The sequence below is a fragment of the Neolamprologus brichardi genome, chromosome 12, assembly GCF_056152115.1.
Source record: "Neolamprologus brichardi isolate AB-2024 chromosome 12, ASM5615211v1, whole genome shotgun sequence".
NCBI lineage: Eukaryota > Metazoa > Chordata > Actinopteri > Cichliformes > Cichlidae > Neolamprologus > Neolamprologus brichardi.
This window is the reverse complement of record NC_142115.1, coordinates 21,640,129-21,659,188: the sequence shown is the minus strand read 5'-3', so window position 1 is coordinate 21,659,188 and position 19,060 is coordinate 21,640,129. Positions and strand designations below refer to the sequence as shown.

Here is a 19,060-nt window from a genome sequence, read left to right as displayed (position 1 = left end):
GCATGGTGTACCTAATAAAATGTTTATTAACATGAATATCAGCAGCAGCTACCCCCAAACAAAAAGCTGGGGTGCATTTTGAAAAGAACATTTTTTTTAAATGACTTTTATATAAAAAGGTAACCTTAATTACACTGAGTTTGTAATTAATGTAATTTGAGAGACAGCTCACTGTAATTACACGGGATGATATACACATGATGGGAATGATCATCCTACATACCTGGAAAGGAGAGCGGATCTTGATGTACTTGCTGCCTTCTACAGAGGAAATCTGACAGACCAGGAAACGGGTGACTCCTGAGTTGTTGTGCATTACACTGTACATTCCACGGCCCACTTTGATCAAAGGGATCACACTGGCTGAGGTGTGACCATCCGGAGCTGGAAAAAGAAAGAAAATAGAACGTACAGGCTCTTTCTGACTGGCATGAACTTTAAAATTTGGTGACTGACAACAAAAACAACAACAATAACAAACAACATCAGATATTCTTTTTTAGAGAATAGAGCACAAGCTAATTAGAAAATTTAAAGAAAACACATAAAACATATATTTTTATGTTTTATCTTTGTGTAGTTGGAGATAACTGTAGATATATCATAGCTATCTGTTTTCAGCATAACCGTGATAGTAAAGTATAACTCACTAGGCTGTATGTAATAGTCTTTTCCACTCAAAGAGGTCATTGCTGAGAAATGATCAGTGTCTGTTGTGGTTGAATAGTCCATTCCGAGGGATTCGCCATTCTGCAGCTTCACAGTATTAGCGATACTCTGCTGTCCAACAGGACAAAACATCTCACTGTGGCGCACAGAAACTGGTAGGCCAAGACGGTTTTTGACTACAAATGGAGCTTCATCCTTTTGAAAACACTCTGCTGTCTGTTTGGCAGCTTCAGCAAATGCCTGGAGAAGGACAAAAACATGCATATCACACATCGGTGCACACAGGTAGACAGGTATTTTCTGTCAAGCCTTTGAAAGACTTCTTACAGTGCCCAGGTTACTCAGCATAGCCAGTCCACATTTGGAAAGTGTGATGTTGAGCTGATCTTTACTGTGGATGGCAATGACTGTCTTGTAGTCTGGGATATTGGAATCCACTTCATCTGACATTTCTGTGTACTTCACAGGTTTCTTTTTCATCTGGTTAGAGGACAGTAAAGTATTAGACACACCATGTGTATTTTTAAGTATTATTTCTAAGTATGCTATATGCATGCAGAATGCAAGTATACATGAGTACCTTCAGTTCCAGCACCCATGGTCTGAAACCATCTCTTGTCTCATCTTCTAAGGGCTCCAGTAGTGGCTCCCACACTCCCATCACTTCATTATAATAGTGAACCTAAAAATAAAATGCATTACTAAATAGAAAAAAAATTCTGAACAGCAACCAATTTATTAAAAGAACCACATGTCTATTGGTTTGTGTTACCTCTAAGGTAAGCTGACTGTATAAGTTAATGAGCGTGGACCAGTTCTCCACATCTCCTTTGAAGGAGGACTTGGCCAGAAGCATGGGGATGGTGCGATGTCCCACTCCAGCCTCCAGAGTCACACAGATTGATCTGATGTTCACCTGCAATTATTTTGCAAATTCAAATCATAAGTTATTATATGGCAGCATACAGTCAGCTTTACCATATTATAATTTCAGCCAAAATGCTAATAATTACCTTTAGGGACTCTCCCTGTGGTATTAAGCGGGTCATTGATTTGGTGTCTTCATCGTCATCTTCTTCTAGGAACCAGAGTTTGAGCTCCTTCCAACTCCGCTTATCCCACAGGTTCACAGGAACGGGGCTGTCCAGCTTCTCAGGGGTCTCTGCTGTTGGAGTGAGTGCTGACTGGATAGTAATCACGGTGTTGATTATGACTGGAGATACCTGTGCATGAGTCAGACACATGGGAGATAAAACTTAAGGTTACTTGCATAAGCCTGGCTCTCAGAGTAAACAAGACGTGGCAAGCAGCAACAGCAGCCAAGTCAATCAAGTCCTACAGGAATGACAAATCACACCAAACACATTGCTGTATTGCTAAGTGGCATGTCATTGTGGCCTATGATGAAGACTTGGGTTCAGGATTAGATGGAAAAAACAAAACAAAAAAAACAGCTTGCGCCAGTGATGGAGAAGTTAGCTAAACACTCCTTTCTATTGAAAATTAAGCTAGCTAGCTCATACTGGATGTTGAGACATGTTGCTACGCCAGATATTTAACAAATGACTGCGTAGTAGGGCAAGCTACTTAAAGTTAAGCGTTTCTGCCCGACAGAAATAAATTTCTTGCTTTTAAAATTTGCTTTCATTTGATACAATTTTTTATCAACAAGTGCAGATACAGTCCTGTTAGAGCAACAATAATATGCCCCCTTATTATATCCATTACAAGGAAACAAAAGTCTGAAACTTTTCTTTTTTTTTTTATCAAAAAACTGTATTTCCAAGGTAACACAATGCTGTAACCAGATGTAGGGATTGACTTTTTGTCTCATTTAATTAAGCATGCATACAAGGCAGTGGTTTAACCCCAAAAAGTTCAATTTTTTTAAAAAAAAAAAAAGGCTTTCATTTGGAACTACAACAAAAACACAATCATTTCAATTTGAAGAACAAAATATGCGGCCACATGTAATATTAACAAAACAAATACCTTAAGTGAGAGAGCGTTGATGGTGACCTCCATAGCCTGAGCGGAGATTGGAGACTGAGTACTTTCGAAGTACACCTGACATGGCTGAAGCACTGTAGTCACATTGTTTCTCCTCTTTTGTCTTAAGAATGGACAGGCAACAACCTACAACAAAAGTGACCAGTTTAAAAAAAAAAAACCCAACCTAATCATATTTAATTTTAAATATGTGTTAAGGAATATTAACATTTTCCTCTGGATACATAATTTTGAATTCTTTGAACATGCAATTCTGACTACCACAATACATTCCAAATATAAACCTTGAGGTCCTTGATAACAGCAGTCATCCGTGATCCTTCTGCACCATTTTTCATTACTAGTTCACAATATGTGGTCATCACCAGAGCTGGGGCGTCATCACGAGTCAGGTCAGCTACAAATACAATCTCTGGGTTTCGCACCACAACATTCATTTCAGTCTTTGTTACCGTGGCTGTAGCTGTAGCTGGGAGGCACAGAGAGCATTAGAGTAAAACTTCACGTTAAATAATTAGACTACGCCAGTTTAACTTGATAATCACAAAACTCATAACCTAGACTCACTATATAAACGTATATAACATCTATATTATCTCAAAGCATCTATAAAAAGTTGTATTGTAATGAAATAGTCAAAAATGAAAGTTTTATAAACATAAGGCTAAACAAAGATGGGCATAATTTGGCAGTTTAAGCTTGTCGATTAAGAGAACTGACATGATTTCGGTCAACTAGATTAAAAGATTAAAACTGATAAAGTCAACTCACCAGACTCTTTAGATGTGACCGATGAGTTAATGTTCTTCTTATCGCCAGCACCAGTACTGTTCTTGGGTTGTGGCACTTGGGCAAAACCCTGCTGGGTGGCCTTAAGGAAGATATCGGCCACCGTGAGCAGAAATTCCATGCTGGCACATAGATACACATCCTGCACCACTGTATCTAAAGTGGTGCTTTCACGGGTTTGACGATAGCTCACTTCCACCATGTTGTTCTGTTCTGCACCAGGACACATTGCCATCATCCTAGAGAAAAACAAAATAGGACTATGAGAAAAAAAAGAGTGAACACAATAAAATTATTTAATTTACACTGATCCATCAAGGCTTTTTTTGTGTGTTTCGAGTCTAAATGTGTCACTAGCTTTATAAGTGGTAGCCGTACCTTGGGGTGATACTTTTGGCTTTTGGCCTCTTGTCGTCTAGAAGGCATTCAGCAAGTTGTACTGAGGCCTTCATGGAGCTGTCGGAGTACATGTGGACAGAGGTGGAGATGGTTCCCAGAGTAAATTCTGCTAGCTTCAGCTGCTCATCATGTGGATCTGACGGCTCATGTTGTGGGTGTGACTGGTCATGATGTGGGCCTGACAGCTCACGTTGTGGTTCTAACTGCTATTAAAAACAGAAATTACACAGACTTTCTTTACTAAACGTGACTCACAAAATACAGACTGACAAGTCTAACTCTATGATGTAGTTATGACTTGTGTATGTTTGTACATATGTAACAGACTTGGCATTACCTTATCCTCATTGGAGCTGTACAGAACCACAGTCAGTGAGTCAAACTTGAAGTTTAATTTCAGCGTGTTCTTTCTCAGCTTGCTGTTTTTCTGTGTCTCTACAACAGCAGCTGTCACCACTGTGTTACCTATTAACAGCATAATCAGAGCGCAGAGTTCAGATTAAAAGACAAGCTACTGGATTTTAGTCAGAATTGTGCACTAATTAAGGAGAACATGTTTCAGATTTCATTAGCTACATAGTTTTGTGTAAGTATGCCCTGTCAAACAACAACTCATCTGTTTTTTGTTTTCTGTTGGTTTTTTTGGTAAAAAGTTATCTGACCAGGCTGTTAAATCATATGTCTATATCTAAAGCTCTACCAAACACACATAGCTAGGGATGGGTACCGGTATATTCTGACATAAACGGTAGTAACCAGACCGAAAAGCAGCGCACATTTCGGTGCTTTTTTTCCCTGAAATGTCATACACTTTGGATTCTAGCCAATCATTTTACCTTTGCAAGCGTAGTAGGCGGGTCCAGGTACGTATGTTCTTTTAGAGCAGAGCTACAGATTAAAAACGCCCAAAGTGAAGGGTCAAAAGTCTGGCTGTACTTCACAGCAAAAGATGCAAACTCAGCAGCCTGCAACAAGTGCTTTAAGGTGATACTGTGCAATAGAGGTAACTCCTCGAATCTGATGAAACACCTGGCGACGTATAGCATTTTGTTAAAAGCCGAGAAATGCGCCGTATTTGATAGCTTGCTGCGAGACCTCACACCGAGCACATCTACTGCGGGTGGGTTGCCTGTTATCGGACCCGGAGTTAGCAACATCCCCCAAAAACCTGAAGAGGAGAGTCCTGGCCCCTAGCCCTGCCAGTGTAGCAGAAATGATGACGGATGATGATGGCAGCAGCAGCCGTTCTTCTCTGCGTGAGTAGCTTAATGTTGTCCGTGTGTAATTTACGTTGAGTACGCTAACCACGTTATTACATTAATGCATGTAAGGTGAACTAGCAAACACCGTCGTAGTTACATGCGGCTGTCTTCTTGTTTGATGGCGGATACTCTCTTCACCCTGGCCAAAAAGGCTAAAATGACCAGAGAAAAAGTGGAAAACAGCTAAACATGAGAGGTTTTTGGACAAAGTTTGTGTTTTTTTCCATTGATTAAGCACTGCTTCCAGCCAAGAGTGATGCCATAAATCCCCTATAGCTGCAGAAAAGGCTAACATTGTTATCTTTTTATCAAAAAAAACAGCTGAACATGGACCAATTTTGTGTTCTCCATTCTTTAAGCACCGGTTCGAGCACCGTTTAAGCACCGGCACTGTTTCAAAAGTACCGGTTTGATACTGGTATCGGATAAAACCTAAACGATACCCATCCCTACACATAACCATATCAAACATAACCATATACAACAACTTACTGCTGGGTGGTCCAGTGGCCCCAGACTCCTGGGAGTCTTTGTTGGATACAGAGTCAGAGGATGGGTCAGTGGCAGGCAGAGCAGCTGGAGGTGGACCAGCATCAGACTTCTCTGACAGGTTCTCGTTCAGAGTCCTCAGGACAATGATCATGTCATTCTGGCATAGGAGCAGCTGTTGGGAACATAGAGAGATGATTTTGATAAAACTATTTTTAATTCTCAATATAAGCCTCTGCACAATCGTGGGATTAAAAATAAAAAAAAACAAACAGGTATGATATATGAATATATATACTTACACTCATGGGCTTTAGATGGACCCCAATATCTATGTCAGGTATTTCATGGTACCAGCTGGAAGACAGATTTCTACGGATTTCCAAGTCTAGGCTCACTGGCTTCAGCAGTTGGATCTCTTCTTCAAAACGTTCATTTTTAAATTTGACTCTGAAAGCAACAAAAACAGATTTACAAAGGTCTATCGGAATACTGCAAATTCTACTCAATCACAAACACAAGCATGCATATTTTTTTAAATAATACCTCCCACAGAAACTGACCTGAACATCTTAAGGTCAGTCAGTCTCACAGTCATTATATCCACAACAGGTGGGATGCTGGCATCTGATTTACAGGGTTGCATGGCAAAACGATTTTTGATAGAAAGCAGACCAAGGTCAGCTACAATGACATTTGATGAAGAGGAGGACTGGGGGAGGAAGATGACGGGTGCATTGAAGTGGACATCAAGAGCGATCCGAGTGGTCCGTTCAGCCAGTTCTTTCACGCCTGATGCTGCTTTTTCCGCAGCCTGAACTGTTACCTCAGTTAGTGCCTCTTTAGCCTCCTGGAAGTTATTGACAAACTCCTGTAAGGAGATGGGGTGGGGAAAAATATTTTTGGAGAAAAATTAATAAGATCAAGTTGGAATGCAGAAATATACAGAGGTAACGTAAATAATTATATTTATAATTATAATTTTATTATTACCTTATCTAATAAATTAAAACACCACTTCAGAGTTTTACATGTGAACTAAAATTGATAAGAACAACAGATTAATTCTGCCCAGAAACGTGATTCTTACCAGTATAGATGAGAGAAACTTGTTGAGGAAGATGACCTGAATGCAGCCCACACTTAGTGTAACAGTAGTGTCAACGTTAGACATGTCCAGATAGGCATCTCCTTCAGTCGCATCTGTATAGTTTACCATGTGGAAGTGAAACACTTCCTTATCTGCTATGGACACAGCCTAGAAAAAACACAGAGCGGCACAGAAAAAGTTGTTATTCAGATTTGCCTGTGCCACATGATCAGCAAGTGACACAAAAAAAACATAACAAATGAAGACCAGAAACATCAATGCGGGAAATAATGACCATTTCTTTTGTATTTTTTTTAAGTACAATGGTAAACATTCATAAGCACTGGCTGTCAGTACCTTTTTGTAAAAAGCTTCTTTGTTACAGTCCAGAATCACAATGTTCTTCAATTTGGCTGAAACCTCCATCCCCTTCTTCCTCATCAGGACCTCGGAAACCAGACCTAGACAATTACGAAAGCCCCAAGTTGTACAATGAATTGAAGATTTGACTAGAAAAGGTTCATTAGAAAACTCTATATACGGCAGAGTATAGTAGAAATAATAAACAATTAATAAATCCTATTGAAAGCACTGCCAGAGTACCTAGTACACAGAAAACTCTTTCTTTCATACCTTCAATACTGATCTCTGAGATCCTGGCCTTCTGTCCTCGAATGAAAACTTTAAGGCAGCGGAGATCAGTTTTGATATGCAGATTAACCACATCTGCAAATTTTGACCTTTTTGAAGCTGGGGAAAAAAGGTGAAGGACAAGAAATAAAGACATTACCTGTGAACAGCTGCAAAAAAGGAAAGCTATTTCCAGTGTAATATTTAACATTTGATACTGCTCTGAAAATCTGTTTCATTAACTGTGAAATATCTGCACTAGTAGTACAATGTTCTCATAAATGGTGAGACAATAACAGCGTGCAGACAATATCAGTTACGTTTTTTCTTGGTTACAGCAGTTTCCTCCTTCTTCTCTTCCTCCTTCTCTGCTTCAGCATCGTCTTCCTCAGGGATAGTGGGAAGCTCCTCCTGCTGTCCTTCCTTCTTATTAGATTCAGGAAGGAGCTTACTGAGGAAGTTCATGGTATTGAGGAGAGCCTCCGTGTGGAGGTGAACATCCAGTGATGAAAAGGTCACCTGATGAAGAAAATTAACCTTTTTGTCTGAAATGGTATTTTGATTCTTCTACCCATTATTAATAATTACTGTAGAAGAAGCACTGCTGTTAACTGTGGGTTTTTCATCATCTCTCAGCATGCCCTAAATAACATCATGCTATAAATAACAAAATGGGAACGTTAAGTAAATAAAAAAAATATTATTGCTAGGTTATTAACATTTCCCTCACCTTGATGAGCTGCTCAGTGTTATTATATTGAGACTTGAAGTCGGGACCATTCTTGTCAGCCTAGAAAAATTCATCCAATCTTTAATACTAAGGTGATTTACCAGAGTTTTAAAATATTTTTAGAAAATATTCTGAAATGTTTTCACGTAACGTATCCCATATTACTTTGATATACTCCAGAGTGAGCAGGTCGACTTCTTTGTTGTCCAGTGTGGTGATCAGCTGTACTTGCTTGTCTTCAGAATCTGTGCAAGGAAAAAACAAAGCATACCTAATAAAAAATTAAGCAAAGACTGCCCTGATGATTTGCACATTTTTATTAGGATAACTGTAATCATCAAATGTTTAACAAAAAATAAGGCATTGCTGGTATCTACTGACCCATGTATTCAGGACACTTGAGGCAGATCTCTCGCAAGTAGGTATTAGACGTCATGTCAAAGGTGCGCAGCTTCAGCTCAGTGCCCAGACCCTCTATGTCTAAGTGGAGCACCGTAACCTCCATACTTCCAGACAAACGACAGAGCTGAACAGAAAACTGGACAAAAAAGACAGAGAGACGATGTAAAAGTGGGAAAAATGATCATAAAGGTGGTCACAAAAATAAAAGGAGGTGGAGAAATTTAACTAAGGAATGCTAAAGAGAAAAGGCAGAGTTTGAATTTTCTTTTTATCTCACACAGAAATAACTAAAATGACTGATAATAAGGTTAAATAAAAATAATTCTTACAGAATTTAATAACTATGTTTAATTGCGCAGAAAGGAAAAAAATATTTTTGTACCTCACTGATCTCAAATGTCATAAAGAAGTCAGTCATGTTCTTTTGTGCATCTTCCTTGATGAGACTTTTTCTTTTGCTTGCATCGACATAGCGCAGCGGCATGGGATTGTCTGGAAAAAATGGTTTCTCCCCAAGGGGAGAGCTGGGCGCATCATAGAACAGATCCTCCTCTGACCCTGGGATATAATTAAAAAATAATCTGTGGTAGGAATACACACAGGATTTTTAAAGATATTTAGCAGTAGGTAAGACAAACAAAAGTGTGTCTTACCTAATGAGGTGATGCTGATGGTCTCACATGACTCAAAAATGAGAGAAGAGCGCTGATCAAAGTTCAGAGGTTTTCTGGGAGTGAGATGAGGGGTGAAAGACTGCCTAGGCTAAAAAAAAAGAAAATGAATAAAAACAGTTGTATTAACACAGTGTTAGTAATAAAATCTATCTTTACTTTTACTAGTCCGGCACTTCCACCTCAATATTCAACTATTTGTATATTCATTCAATGCAAAACCCTCAAGCCTTCAGATGGTTTTTTTTGTTTGTTTGTTTTGCTTTTTTTTTTAATTGGGGAAAAAATGAACCATCTCAGCCGAGGCTTCCTTCTCATTCATAGCAGCGATCATCATAATTCACTGTTGCCAACTGAATGCCTGTGCCGCGCGGCATAGGGATTTCCACCCCCATCTGAGTCAATGATAATAACAGAGCCCCAAAAATTAAATGCTTAAAATCCACTATAATTATCCATAGAATTCTCTATTTTGTTACGTCATTTTTTAACCACTGTAAAGGACAACAACAACAGTAATTACTAATAAGAGAATTGAAGGCTTAATTTGTTTGCAGCTAATGTGCACAACCTTCAAGACTCCCAAGATTCTAGTTTTTAGAGATTTTAGTGAAATCCGGAGAGGACCATCTCCATAACCCTCCAATCTTACCTTTGGAGTTGATGATGGAGCATTGCCACGTGCAGCAGGTTTGCTTTCAGGCAGCGGGATACTGTCCACCAGCTCCAGAACACTTCGAAGTTTTACATCAGAAATACGAAGAGACAACAGAGGAAGCTTTCCAGACATCTTATATCTATAAGACACATACACAAAGATCCATACAAAACTTACAACCTGAAACTTAAGCTTACCTAATACTCTCAGCTCTGGTCCTTACAAGATAAATATTTTTAGTTGTGTATCTGAACCCGCACTATATTTATGAATATTTACTAGTGTTCGAATCCGTTTTCAATACTGCACTTTTTTTTTTTTTTTTTTTTTTTTTACAGTGAAACTCTTCGGGGGGGGGAGAGAAGAAAAGTATTAATTTCTCCACAGAAAAGGGTTAAGAGCAAGTTAAGATTTACGTACAAAGATTTCATTTAACCATCAGTTGACTGTCAACCAGAAACATACTTACTTTGGCATGCGGGAGTCTTTGTTGATCATTGCCCTGCTAAAAACCACCTTTAGATCAACTGGCTCTAGGATGTGGAGGGGTGACTGTTTCTGTTTGCGGGCCTTTTTCCAGTTACCATCTATCACATAAAGATAACGTTTTATTATTATTTATTTTTACTGAGTCCAAACAGAGGCTGAGTAAAAACAAGAAATATGTCTGTTGGATCAATGTATAAGTTTAGCAATATCCCTTCCAGGACACAATACCTGAAATCAATGGAATTTTTTTTTGCTAAGACATAGTAAAGCCATTAGAGCTACAAGTGGCAATCACTTTCATAAAGACATTTCCTCAATGCTGTCTGTATGACTTTTTTCGCTGTGTAAAACCTATCAATACAAACAAAGCCTAAGCTTAGTGATTTTTAGTAGTTAGAATAAAAACAACACCTCATCAATCAACATTATGTGTATCAGTCAAAAACCTTCAATGTGTTACAAATGTGTTGGTGTGTCTGTGTGTGTGTGTGTGTGTGTGTACCTGGTTTGCTATAAAGAAACTGTAGGCTTTCAAGTTGCACATCAAAGCTATCGTAAGCTCTGGACATGATGTCCTCAATGTTGCTGGAACTCACACACAGCTGAGGTAGATGTTTCCTGCTTTGACTGGACATCTGTAAAAGCACAGAAACATGAAGGCATATATTGGTAAGTTACCTTGGATTTCCAGCCTGCTGTCAATCTTTATTCACATTTGACACTTCCCCACCTTGAAATGACCAAGATCCAACAGCAAGATGTTCTGAGTGCCATTGTAAAAACCGGTCTGTGGAATGATCACGTAGGAGGCCATCAAGTTCACCTTCAGGTCGAGAACCTTCTGTGTTTCAATCACATACAGTAAACCTGTAATACAAAATGTTAATAGGTCATCAATAGTAGTTTTGTCTCCAAAGGTGGGTGAATTTTATTGTTATGGAATGCATTAACTAAATGTGTGGTTTTGTTTAATGAACTCTGAGATTCTATTAATTTAAGTAATGTTTAAATGACAAATTCACCTAAAAGTTCTAATAAGGAGAAAACTTCAATAATGAAAGAAAAAAAAAAAACCTTGAAAAATCTTCCAAAGCCCTCAGGAAACAATCACTTTCAAGAGCATAAACAGGAAGACTAAACAAGGAATGTAAACATTCGCCCATCAAAGACGTCCTTAGAGATCCTAGAAGATTAATCATGATAGCAGATATCTGCAGTTTATCTTAAACTCACCAGTGGCTGTGCGGTCTCTAAACTGCTCCAGTTTCATCAGGGTTGCATTCGTGAGCTCATCCAGCTGCATGTCATCAGGAGGCCTGAAGAACGCCGATATGCTGTTCACAGTTATCTACACAGACACATAGACAGAGTCAAATATATATATGTACTGCTTTTGAGGGTTTTCATTTTTGCTGCCCATTCACACTCAGTGAACCACTCACAGCGTCATAGATGATTTCCAAGGGTTGTGATTCTACGTGAAGCCGCTGGTTAGCGCTCTCGTCCAGGGGGTTGGTCTCAAACAGGATACAAAGCAGTGGGGTCCCTGCTCCTATGGCTGCCTTCCTTGATGAAAGGAGAGTTGGTGGAGGCTGCTTATTGGCGAGGCCAGTGACCTCAAACAAAGTAAGCTTGGCTGTGATTCTGGGAAGAAAAGAAACAGACACACACAGACACACACACACACACACACACACACACACACACACACACACAGACACACACACACACACACACACACACACACAAGCTAGTGTTATCAAGTATCTACCCTTGTGGAGAAAAAAGACCAGCTACAAAGTTGTTATTTTGTTTTAGAAGGCTGGAACAAACTTGATGGCTTGTGCTCCAGGTCTCTGTGTGAGTGTGGAGTACAGCTCTCCCACAGTCAGCCTGATGATCTCGTTTTTGTCCTTGTCATCTTTAATTGACATGGACAGTTTCTCCATGTGGAAGTTGACCTTCATGTTCTCAAACTTAAAGATATGACACAAAGAGTATAAAGATAAAGTAACAGAATACTTGTTTTTTTTTTACAATTGTAATATTTGCTTCTGTGCGACAGATAACCAAGTGGAAGTGTATTATTAGTAATTGAGGGGGTGTTGTGGGGGAAAGTGACTCACATCCTTTGGCAAATTGGGATTAGCAGCAGTCTCGCTGTATCCAATGGCAGTGTAGAGTTTGGCTTTCTCAGCAGGGGTTAACAGCTCATCAAACCCTGACACAGAGATGTTAAGAAGAATAAATGGAACGGACATAGGAGGAGTAAAAAAAGCTAATATTACAGGCTGTTACTACAAAGACATTCCACATGTACATGTCTATCTGTAACCTACCTCCAGTCTTAACTTCTTTTCTTTCTGTATCAGGCTGTGCCCCCCAGTTCCACATCCAGCTGATCCAACCCTGAGACTCTTCTTCCTCCATCTTCATCCCAGGACGGTAAATACGCAGGCCTGCTTTACTTGCCTAAAGAAGGAGACAAAACAAAATGTCAAATGCTTCCCCCTTTTCACTTTTCTGAGGAAAGATGGCAAGGAAAAAACCTGACCAGCCCACAAATGATCTGTTAGCATCATTTATCCCTCAGATAGAGGCCCAACCCATTTTCTAAAAAAGATTATTAAGGTAGTCGGTCTTGACATTTTAACTATTTTTAATAGTAGTCTCAGCTCTGGAGTAGTACCAACTGGATACAAGCACGCTGTAGTGCAGCCAGTAAACCGAACCTTGATTCTTCTGTTCTTGCTAATTTTAGACCTGTTTCCAAGCTTCCGTTTCGGTCAAAAATTCTAGAAAGGATTGTATTTGAGCAGCTCCAAACCTTTCTAAATAGTCATAATATTTTTGAGAAGTTCCAGTCGGGCTTCAAAACCCACCACAGCACAGAAACTGCCCTCCTAAAAATACTTAATGATATTTTATTAATCACTGACTCAGGAGACCCAGCTGTGCTCCTGCTCTTAGACTTAACTGCAGCCTTTGATACTGTTGACCACAGCATTCTGATCTCCCGTTTGGAGCAATGACGTATCAAAGGTATCCCCTTGGAATGGTTTAGGTCGTACCTCTCCGAGAGGACTTTTTCCTTGCCTTGATGATTTTATTTCTTCCCCAGCTCCTTTTACTTGTGGTGTCCCACAGGGTTCCGTATTAGGCCCAATTCTTTTTTCAATCTATATTTTGCCCTAGGCCTAATCTTTAGGAAGCATAACATCTGCTTTTACTCTTATGCTGACGACACCCAGATTAATCTTCAGTTTAATAGAAACACCCCCACGCCCATGGAATCGCTAGTCAAATGTCTTGACGAAATTAAAACCTGGATGGCCTCAAATTTTCTTACCTTCAATGAGGATAAAACTGAGGTAATTCTTTTTGGACCAAGCTATAATTTCAATGCCCCAGATTTGGACTTATGTAACCTAACATGTGCTGTTAAAACGCATGTAAAAAACCTGGGGGTTTTCTTGGATAGCAAACTTACATTTGAGAAACAAATTAATTCAGTTGTCCAGCGGTGCTTTTTTAAATTAAGGCTCCTATCCAAAGTGAGATCTTTTCTATCCTTTAAAAACTTGGAATGAGCAATTCATGCGTTTGTTTTATCTCAACTGGATTACTGCAATTCACTATATGTGGGTGTCAGTCAGTCCAGCTTGGCTCAGCTCCAACTTGTACAGAATGCTGCAGCTCGCCTTTTGACTCGTGTGAAGAAACACCAACATATTACTCCGGTGCTTGCTTCTCTTCATTGGCTTCCAGTGCGTTTTAGAATTAAATTTAAAATCTTACTTTTGACTTATAAAGTGCTAAATGGCCAGGCACCAGACTATTTGTCTGACCTTTTGCAGCTTTATACGCCCTCTAGAGCCCTTAGATCAAGTGATCATCTACTCCTTACCTTACATAAGTCTAGGATGGTTCATAGAGGAGATCGGGCATTTGCGGTTGTGGCACCAAAAATGTGGAATGATCTACCTCTCCACATTAGAAAGGCCCCAACTGTTACTCTTTTTAAATCGCATCTTAAAACACCTTTTTTTACTCTGGCTTTCGAAACTGTATGAGAGTTGCCAATTCTTTTATCCTAATTTTCTTTTAATTTTCTTACCTGTTGTTGTTGTTAATGTCATTGTTTAATCGTTATTTTGTACAGCACTTTGATCAACTCCCTGTTGTTATTAAATGTGCTTTATAAATAAATAAATGAAATGAAATATAAGAGAAATTGTGCAGAATATGTAAATTTACAGTTAACGGCACAGTGCTGCACCTTCTGGAACCATGGCAGCCTAATCCTCAACCCCCTACATTCCTTTGCTTACTGTATAATTATCGATTATGTGCCTAATTTGGTCCTATAGCCCGCTGGAACAAACATACGCCAGCACCAAGCTGCTGAGAGGCACTGTACTGTGCATTGTTCCAATGAATCTCAAATTGTTGTCCTTTTTTATGGATTTATGCAACAACTTGAGATCACAAGACAAAGCGCAAAATGTGATGCAGCCATTACAGTTTGATCAATTCATAAATCAGACACAAGGTGTATAAGCTTTTTGAAGTTCTCTCAGTTATGTGATACAAAAAGCTTACCTCCACTTCAGCCTGCTGTCTGGCCAAAGTGATGTTAAAAATATCCAAAGTCTTCTCGGTCTCCTAAGAATAAACACAAAAGAAATCGATTAGAGCTTTCACTAGATTCTACAATTACTACAGTTCTATTTTGGGGAAAATATGATACTAATAAAAATAGAGAAGAACTTGGGAATACATTTAATTTCAGATGTTAAATTCAATTATTTTCAAGTCTATTTCAAAAACTCAGCATCAACCTCTAATGCACTTCAATCAATCCCTGTAGGCTTGAATACTAGATAACTTTGTGAGCAATTATGGCTAGAAATATGACAGACATCACTTTAGAAAGCTACTGAGAAGTAATACTATTGTAATCAATTACTTCCATATTATATTAGCTTTACTTTTGACATAGGCCTTCAATTATGATCACTACAGTCAAGTAAAGCAACTTTCGCAAGCATTTGTCTTATAACAGTGACAACAGGTATGAAATTTATATCAAAACAGAATTACTGGTAATATTAGTATATCAAATTAAACTCAAAACTTTCACCTGTCTAAACTGTTTGTATGCAGCAGGGAAATATAAAAAATTATAATAATTCAAATGTTTTAGTCTTAAGACAATAATGTGAAAACATAGACTAGAAAGGCAAACAGTCCCATAGGTCTCTCTGTTTATTTCCCTTTTCCCTCTCCCCTGTTCAGTTTAGTTCCACCCCACCTCTAATTTTTTGAGATTCTCATCGCTGGGTTTCTTGCTGGTGATCTTTGTCTTGTAGAGCTCTCTGTAGCTTTTTACCATCTGCCGGTGTTGGCGAATGTGTTTCCATGACCACATGTGGAGACCTGGCTTCACATCTATCTCCAAGACGCCTGTGATCACATACTTCCACCTGGAAATCAGGGAATCAATGTAACAATTTGTAATACTAAGTGGAGTGAATGTAATGTGGTAAATGACATGTACATATGAGATCCAGTTTTTGAAAAAAGATTACAGAAAGACAGGGCAGAGGAAACAATGTGATAAATATGTGACAGTGTCTTCTGACCATGTTTTGGCGTTCTTGTGAACATGGACCTCGGGTCTGTACTTCCTGTATGGCAGATTACGTGACATCATATCCACTGAGCACAGCAGCTCCAAGATGCTAATGTACTGGAATAACAGGAAGTCAGCAATTACATCATCACAAAGTACTCTAGTGCAGTTATTATCTGACATTGTTTATGTAGTTTATCCTTAACAACCCTCTTTAGCTCTCTCTTTCTTATAATATTCTATTTTAATGAGACTTTAACACATACAAGTTTAAACATCTCTATCACACACACACACACACACACACACACACCTGGGCTTTGTTGAGTTCAATTGCCACCTCGCTGAGATTGACCATCAGGTCCACTTTAGGGGAGGAGAAATCCACATCTGACCTGGGATTCATCCGCAGTTTTGCATCAGCTGAAATGGGGCGAAAAACTGTGGAACAGCAAAAGGAATTAAGATGATTTAAGAATTGCAAATGTGAGCATTAAGATGGATTCACTACCTTTTGTGCTGCACATGGCAAATTTGCATCTATTTATAAAGAACTTAAAAAACTTTACCAATGTTATTAGTTCAAAAATATGTAAGCTGTTGCCTTAAAATGAAACTGAAAACAAAATCTGTTGAGATGATGAAATCTGGTCTCGTGACTCAGTGGTGGTGAATCAAACTCTGTGAATCACCCGGAGGGGGGGGGGGGGGGGGGTTGGTGCTGCAGTTTCATTGCATATCATCACAAATCATTTCTTCATCACTTTCTGTCTGCAAAATTTTTCATACACGTCATGTAATGTGCTTTGAACTTAGTTCCACAAGAATGACACTCACTGAAGTCGTGAGAGGAGTGGACGTCCATGCTGCTCTGGAGATGTTGCTGTAAGAACGCAGAGGAAGTGAAGATTTATTTACATACTATTTTTTCGCTTTGCTAATTTCTTGGCCTTCTAACATTTTCAGATTTCTTTTTTGTTTTGATTTAACTATAATGTATGGAAAAAAAACACTACTATATCATGTGTATGACATAGTGCTAAATGAAACACCTTTACATAACTCCTGTGTAACCGAAGATCTGCGCCCTGTGTGATCACAACATAACACTAACATTGTGTCTTCCAGGAAAAAAGGAGATGGCTAATTCCAAGTACATAATAATACGTTAATAATACAGTGACTCACCAGGGCCCGATCTGAAGTGTGACTGGAGAAAAGTACTGAGTTAACATTCCAGTAGGCAAACAAGTTATCTAGTTGTACCAGCTGAGAAAACAAGAAAAATAAAGCAATTAGTGATGAAGCTGTTTGCGATTACAAGGAAAAAAGCTGACAGTGTTTGACAAGGACTTCTTAAAGTTTTGATTATGCTCCAAAATTATGAGGAAATAACACTGCTGAAAGAAAAATCAATGAAGTTTTCCAAGAGTTAGTCTTTAACTTCAGAAAACTACTTTAAAGCCAAAAACAAATGCTATTAAACGTGTATGTGGTATTTTTTATTTAAAACACCTACCTACCTTCCATACCACCTGTACAGTGGTGGTAAACAAGGTAGATAACATGGTTGGATTTCTTACCTTGAAGAAAAACTTGGACTTCTCATCTAAAAGACTGGGTCTCCACTTCGCGTCAGCTGTCTGTACGGTCAAACAAGCAGTGAGGTTCATTAAAAGCTTAATATCTAAATGTAAAATAGTATATAATTTGACAGGAAAGACACATCACCTGAAGGCTGAGGTTTTTCAGTGACACTCCAAATGACAAAGGGCAGTTTGGATTTGTTACCTGTCATTAACAAAAAAAAGGAGGAAAATAAAGAGCTAAGCCTTATGGTGTGGTTAAGACAAAAAAAAAATCAGTTCTTCTATTGTAACGTGCTCTAGAAACAGTGTTTAGTTCATTTAAAGTGGAAACATGTATAAACTTGCAGGACCATAGATAAAATTGTACATTATTATGGTAACTCAGCTTGAATACTCACATGATCTTCATAGCGCACGTGGATGTTAGAGATCTTGACTTGCAGGTTTTTAATGACCTGAGTGACAAGCTTTTCCGTAAAAGTGTCCTGTTTCTCAAGCTTGGGATTCTCTGTAAAATGCAAACGATTTAGGTTATGAGGCTCCAGCAGGTCCCAGAAGTTCCTGAAGATTTTCTCTAAAGGACCTTCGATACACATTCACTGTGCATTTCTGTATAATTGGAATGACATTCAGCTGCCCTTAACTCTCATGACTGCCTGATGAACTTTATAGATAACTAAATTTTACTTTCAACATTTTAATGATTATTTCTGACCTTTCCTTTTTTTAGCATCTAAGCAAATATTAGCTTACATAAGAATGTCAGTGAATCACATTGCTGTTAATAAAGCTGCATCTTAAAACGTTTTTAAAAAAGAAAAAAATATATATTACACATTTTTATTTAAATTTAGAAATACAATACAAACCTACACTGTATTTTCACCTACATGCTGTAAATTAAGAAATTAAGATACAACACTTTTCACCTTGAAAGAGGACATAGTCTTATAAAAAGAATAGCTTGTAGATAGACACATACACCTGTGGTGAGGAGTTTACACACTCATCATTGGCATGGAATGAATGCCATTTCTTTTTAAACTCATCAAAGATGTATGTTGTACAAACCTGGAAAAATACCAGTTCAAAGACATAATTAAGAGCCCAAATATACCCTGATATTCATGTCCAAGATGAGTGGTCAATTATTAAGGACAGATTTTTTCTAGCTAATGGCAAGTGTATATTGTTGAAATGACAAAACCAGGCTGTCCCAAAATACAGCAACACAGCAGTCTACCACTAGAAGGAAAGACAACTGCTGAAGTGGTGTGATACTCAAGTGCTAAACCACACATAACAGAAAAAGCGTGAAAAACGCTGGCTGCACAGGAACTCGCAGCCATACAAACCATGACCATATGACATTAAATCTGTGTGTGTGACTATACGACATATTTTATAAATTTTGATATTACTTGTTTGTCTATGCAAAGTTAACACCAAATGTTCTACTGCCCACTGGCTCACGCACTGGAGCGCATGACTTATGTTTACACAGCCAGAGAGCAGCAGATGAGAGCCAACAATATCAACATTTGAGTT

The 19,060-nt window shown here is 38.6% G+C and overlaps 1 protein-coding gene across 3 annotated transcripts in view; it reads right to left on the bottom strand.

Annotated features, from left to right (window-relative positions):
• Positions 1-19,060, bottom strand: part of vps13a (vacuolar protein sorting 13 homolog A) — a 42,148-nt gene that overhangs the window by 21,200 nt on the left and 1,888 nt on the right. For all 3 annotated transcript variants that reach the window (XM_087849172.1, XM_087849170.1, XM_087849171.1), the window contains exons 6-46: positions 17,911-18,020; positions 17,655-17,714; positions 17,507-17,566; positions 17,112-17,192; positions 16,761-16,806; positions 16,237-16,364; positions 15,934-16,040; positions 15,603-15,774; positions 14,891-14,953; positions 12,628-12,760; positions 12,415-12,509; positions 12,122-12,264; positions 11,731-11,932; positions 11,522-11,636; positions 11,019-11,155; positions 10,791-10,923; positions 10,269-10,386; positions 9,794-9,938; positions 9,124-9,232; positions 8,853-9,028; positions 8,450-8,606; positions 8,234-8,313; positions 8,069-8,128; positions 7,659-7,857; positions 7,342-7,458; positions 7,066-7,169; positions 6,709-6,876; positions 6,182-6,489; positions 5,921-6,068; positions 5,622-5,793; positions 4,205-4,332; positions 3,847-4,073; positions 3,451-3,707; positions 2,964-3,148; positions 2,662-2,805; positions 1,683-1,892; positions 1,442-1,585; positions 1,250-1,351; positions 997-1,149; positions 651-909; positions 224-384 (exon numbers count right to left, since the gene is read on the bottom strand). In XM_087849172.1, the coding sequence (XP_087705298.1) occupies positions 224-384; positions 651-909; positions 997-1,149; positions 1,250-1,351; positions 1,442-1,585; positions 1,683-1,892; positions 2,662-2,805; positions 2,964-3,148; positions 3,451-3,707; positions 3,847-4,073; positions 4,205-4,332; positions 5,622-5,793; positions 5,921-6,068; positions 6,182-6,489; positions 6,709-6,876; positions 7,066-7,169; positions 7,342-7,458; positions 7,659-7,857; positions 8,069-8,128; positions 8,234-8,313; positions 8,450-8,606; positions 8,853-9,028; positions 9,124-9,232; positions 9,794-9,938; positions 10,269-10,386; positions 10,791-10,923; positions 11,019-11,155; positions 11,522-11,636; positions 11,731-11,932; positions 12,122-12,264; positions 12,415-12,509; positions 12,628-12,760; positions 14,891-14,953; positions 15,603-15,774; positions 15,934-16,040; positions 16,237-16,364; positions 16,761-16,806; positions 17,112-17,192; positions 17,507-17,566; positions 17,655-17,714; positions 17,911-18,020 (5,816 nt within the window). The remainder of the gene's footprint in view (positions 1-223; positions 385-650; positions 910-996; positions 1,150-1,249; positions 1,352-1,441; positions 1,586-1,682; positions 1,893-2,661; positions 2,806-2,963; positions 3,149-3,450; positions 3,708-3,846; positions 4,074-4,204; positions 4,333-5,621; positions 5,794-5,920; positions 6,069-6,181; positions 6,490-6,708; positions 6,877-7,065; positions 7,170-7,341; positions 7,459-7,658; positions 7,858-8,068; positions 8,129-8,233; positions 8,314-8,449; positions 8,607-8,852; positions 9,029-9,123; positions 9,233-9,793; positions 9,939-10,268; positions 10,387-10,790; positions 10,924-11,018; positions 11,156-11,521; positions 11,637-11,730; positions 11,933-12,121; positions 12,265-12,414; positions 12,510-12,627; positions 12,761-14,890; positions 14,954-15,602; positions 15,775-15,933; positions 16,041-16,236; positions 16,365-16,760; positions 16,807-17,111; positions 17,193-17,506; positions 17,567-17,654; positions 17,715-17,910; positions 18,021-19,060) is intronic.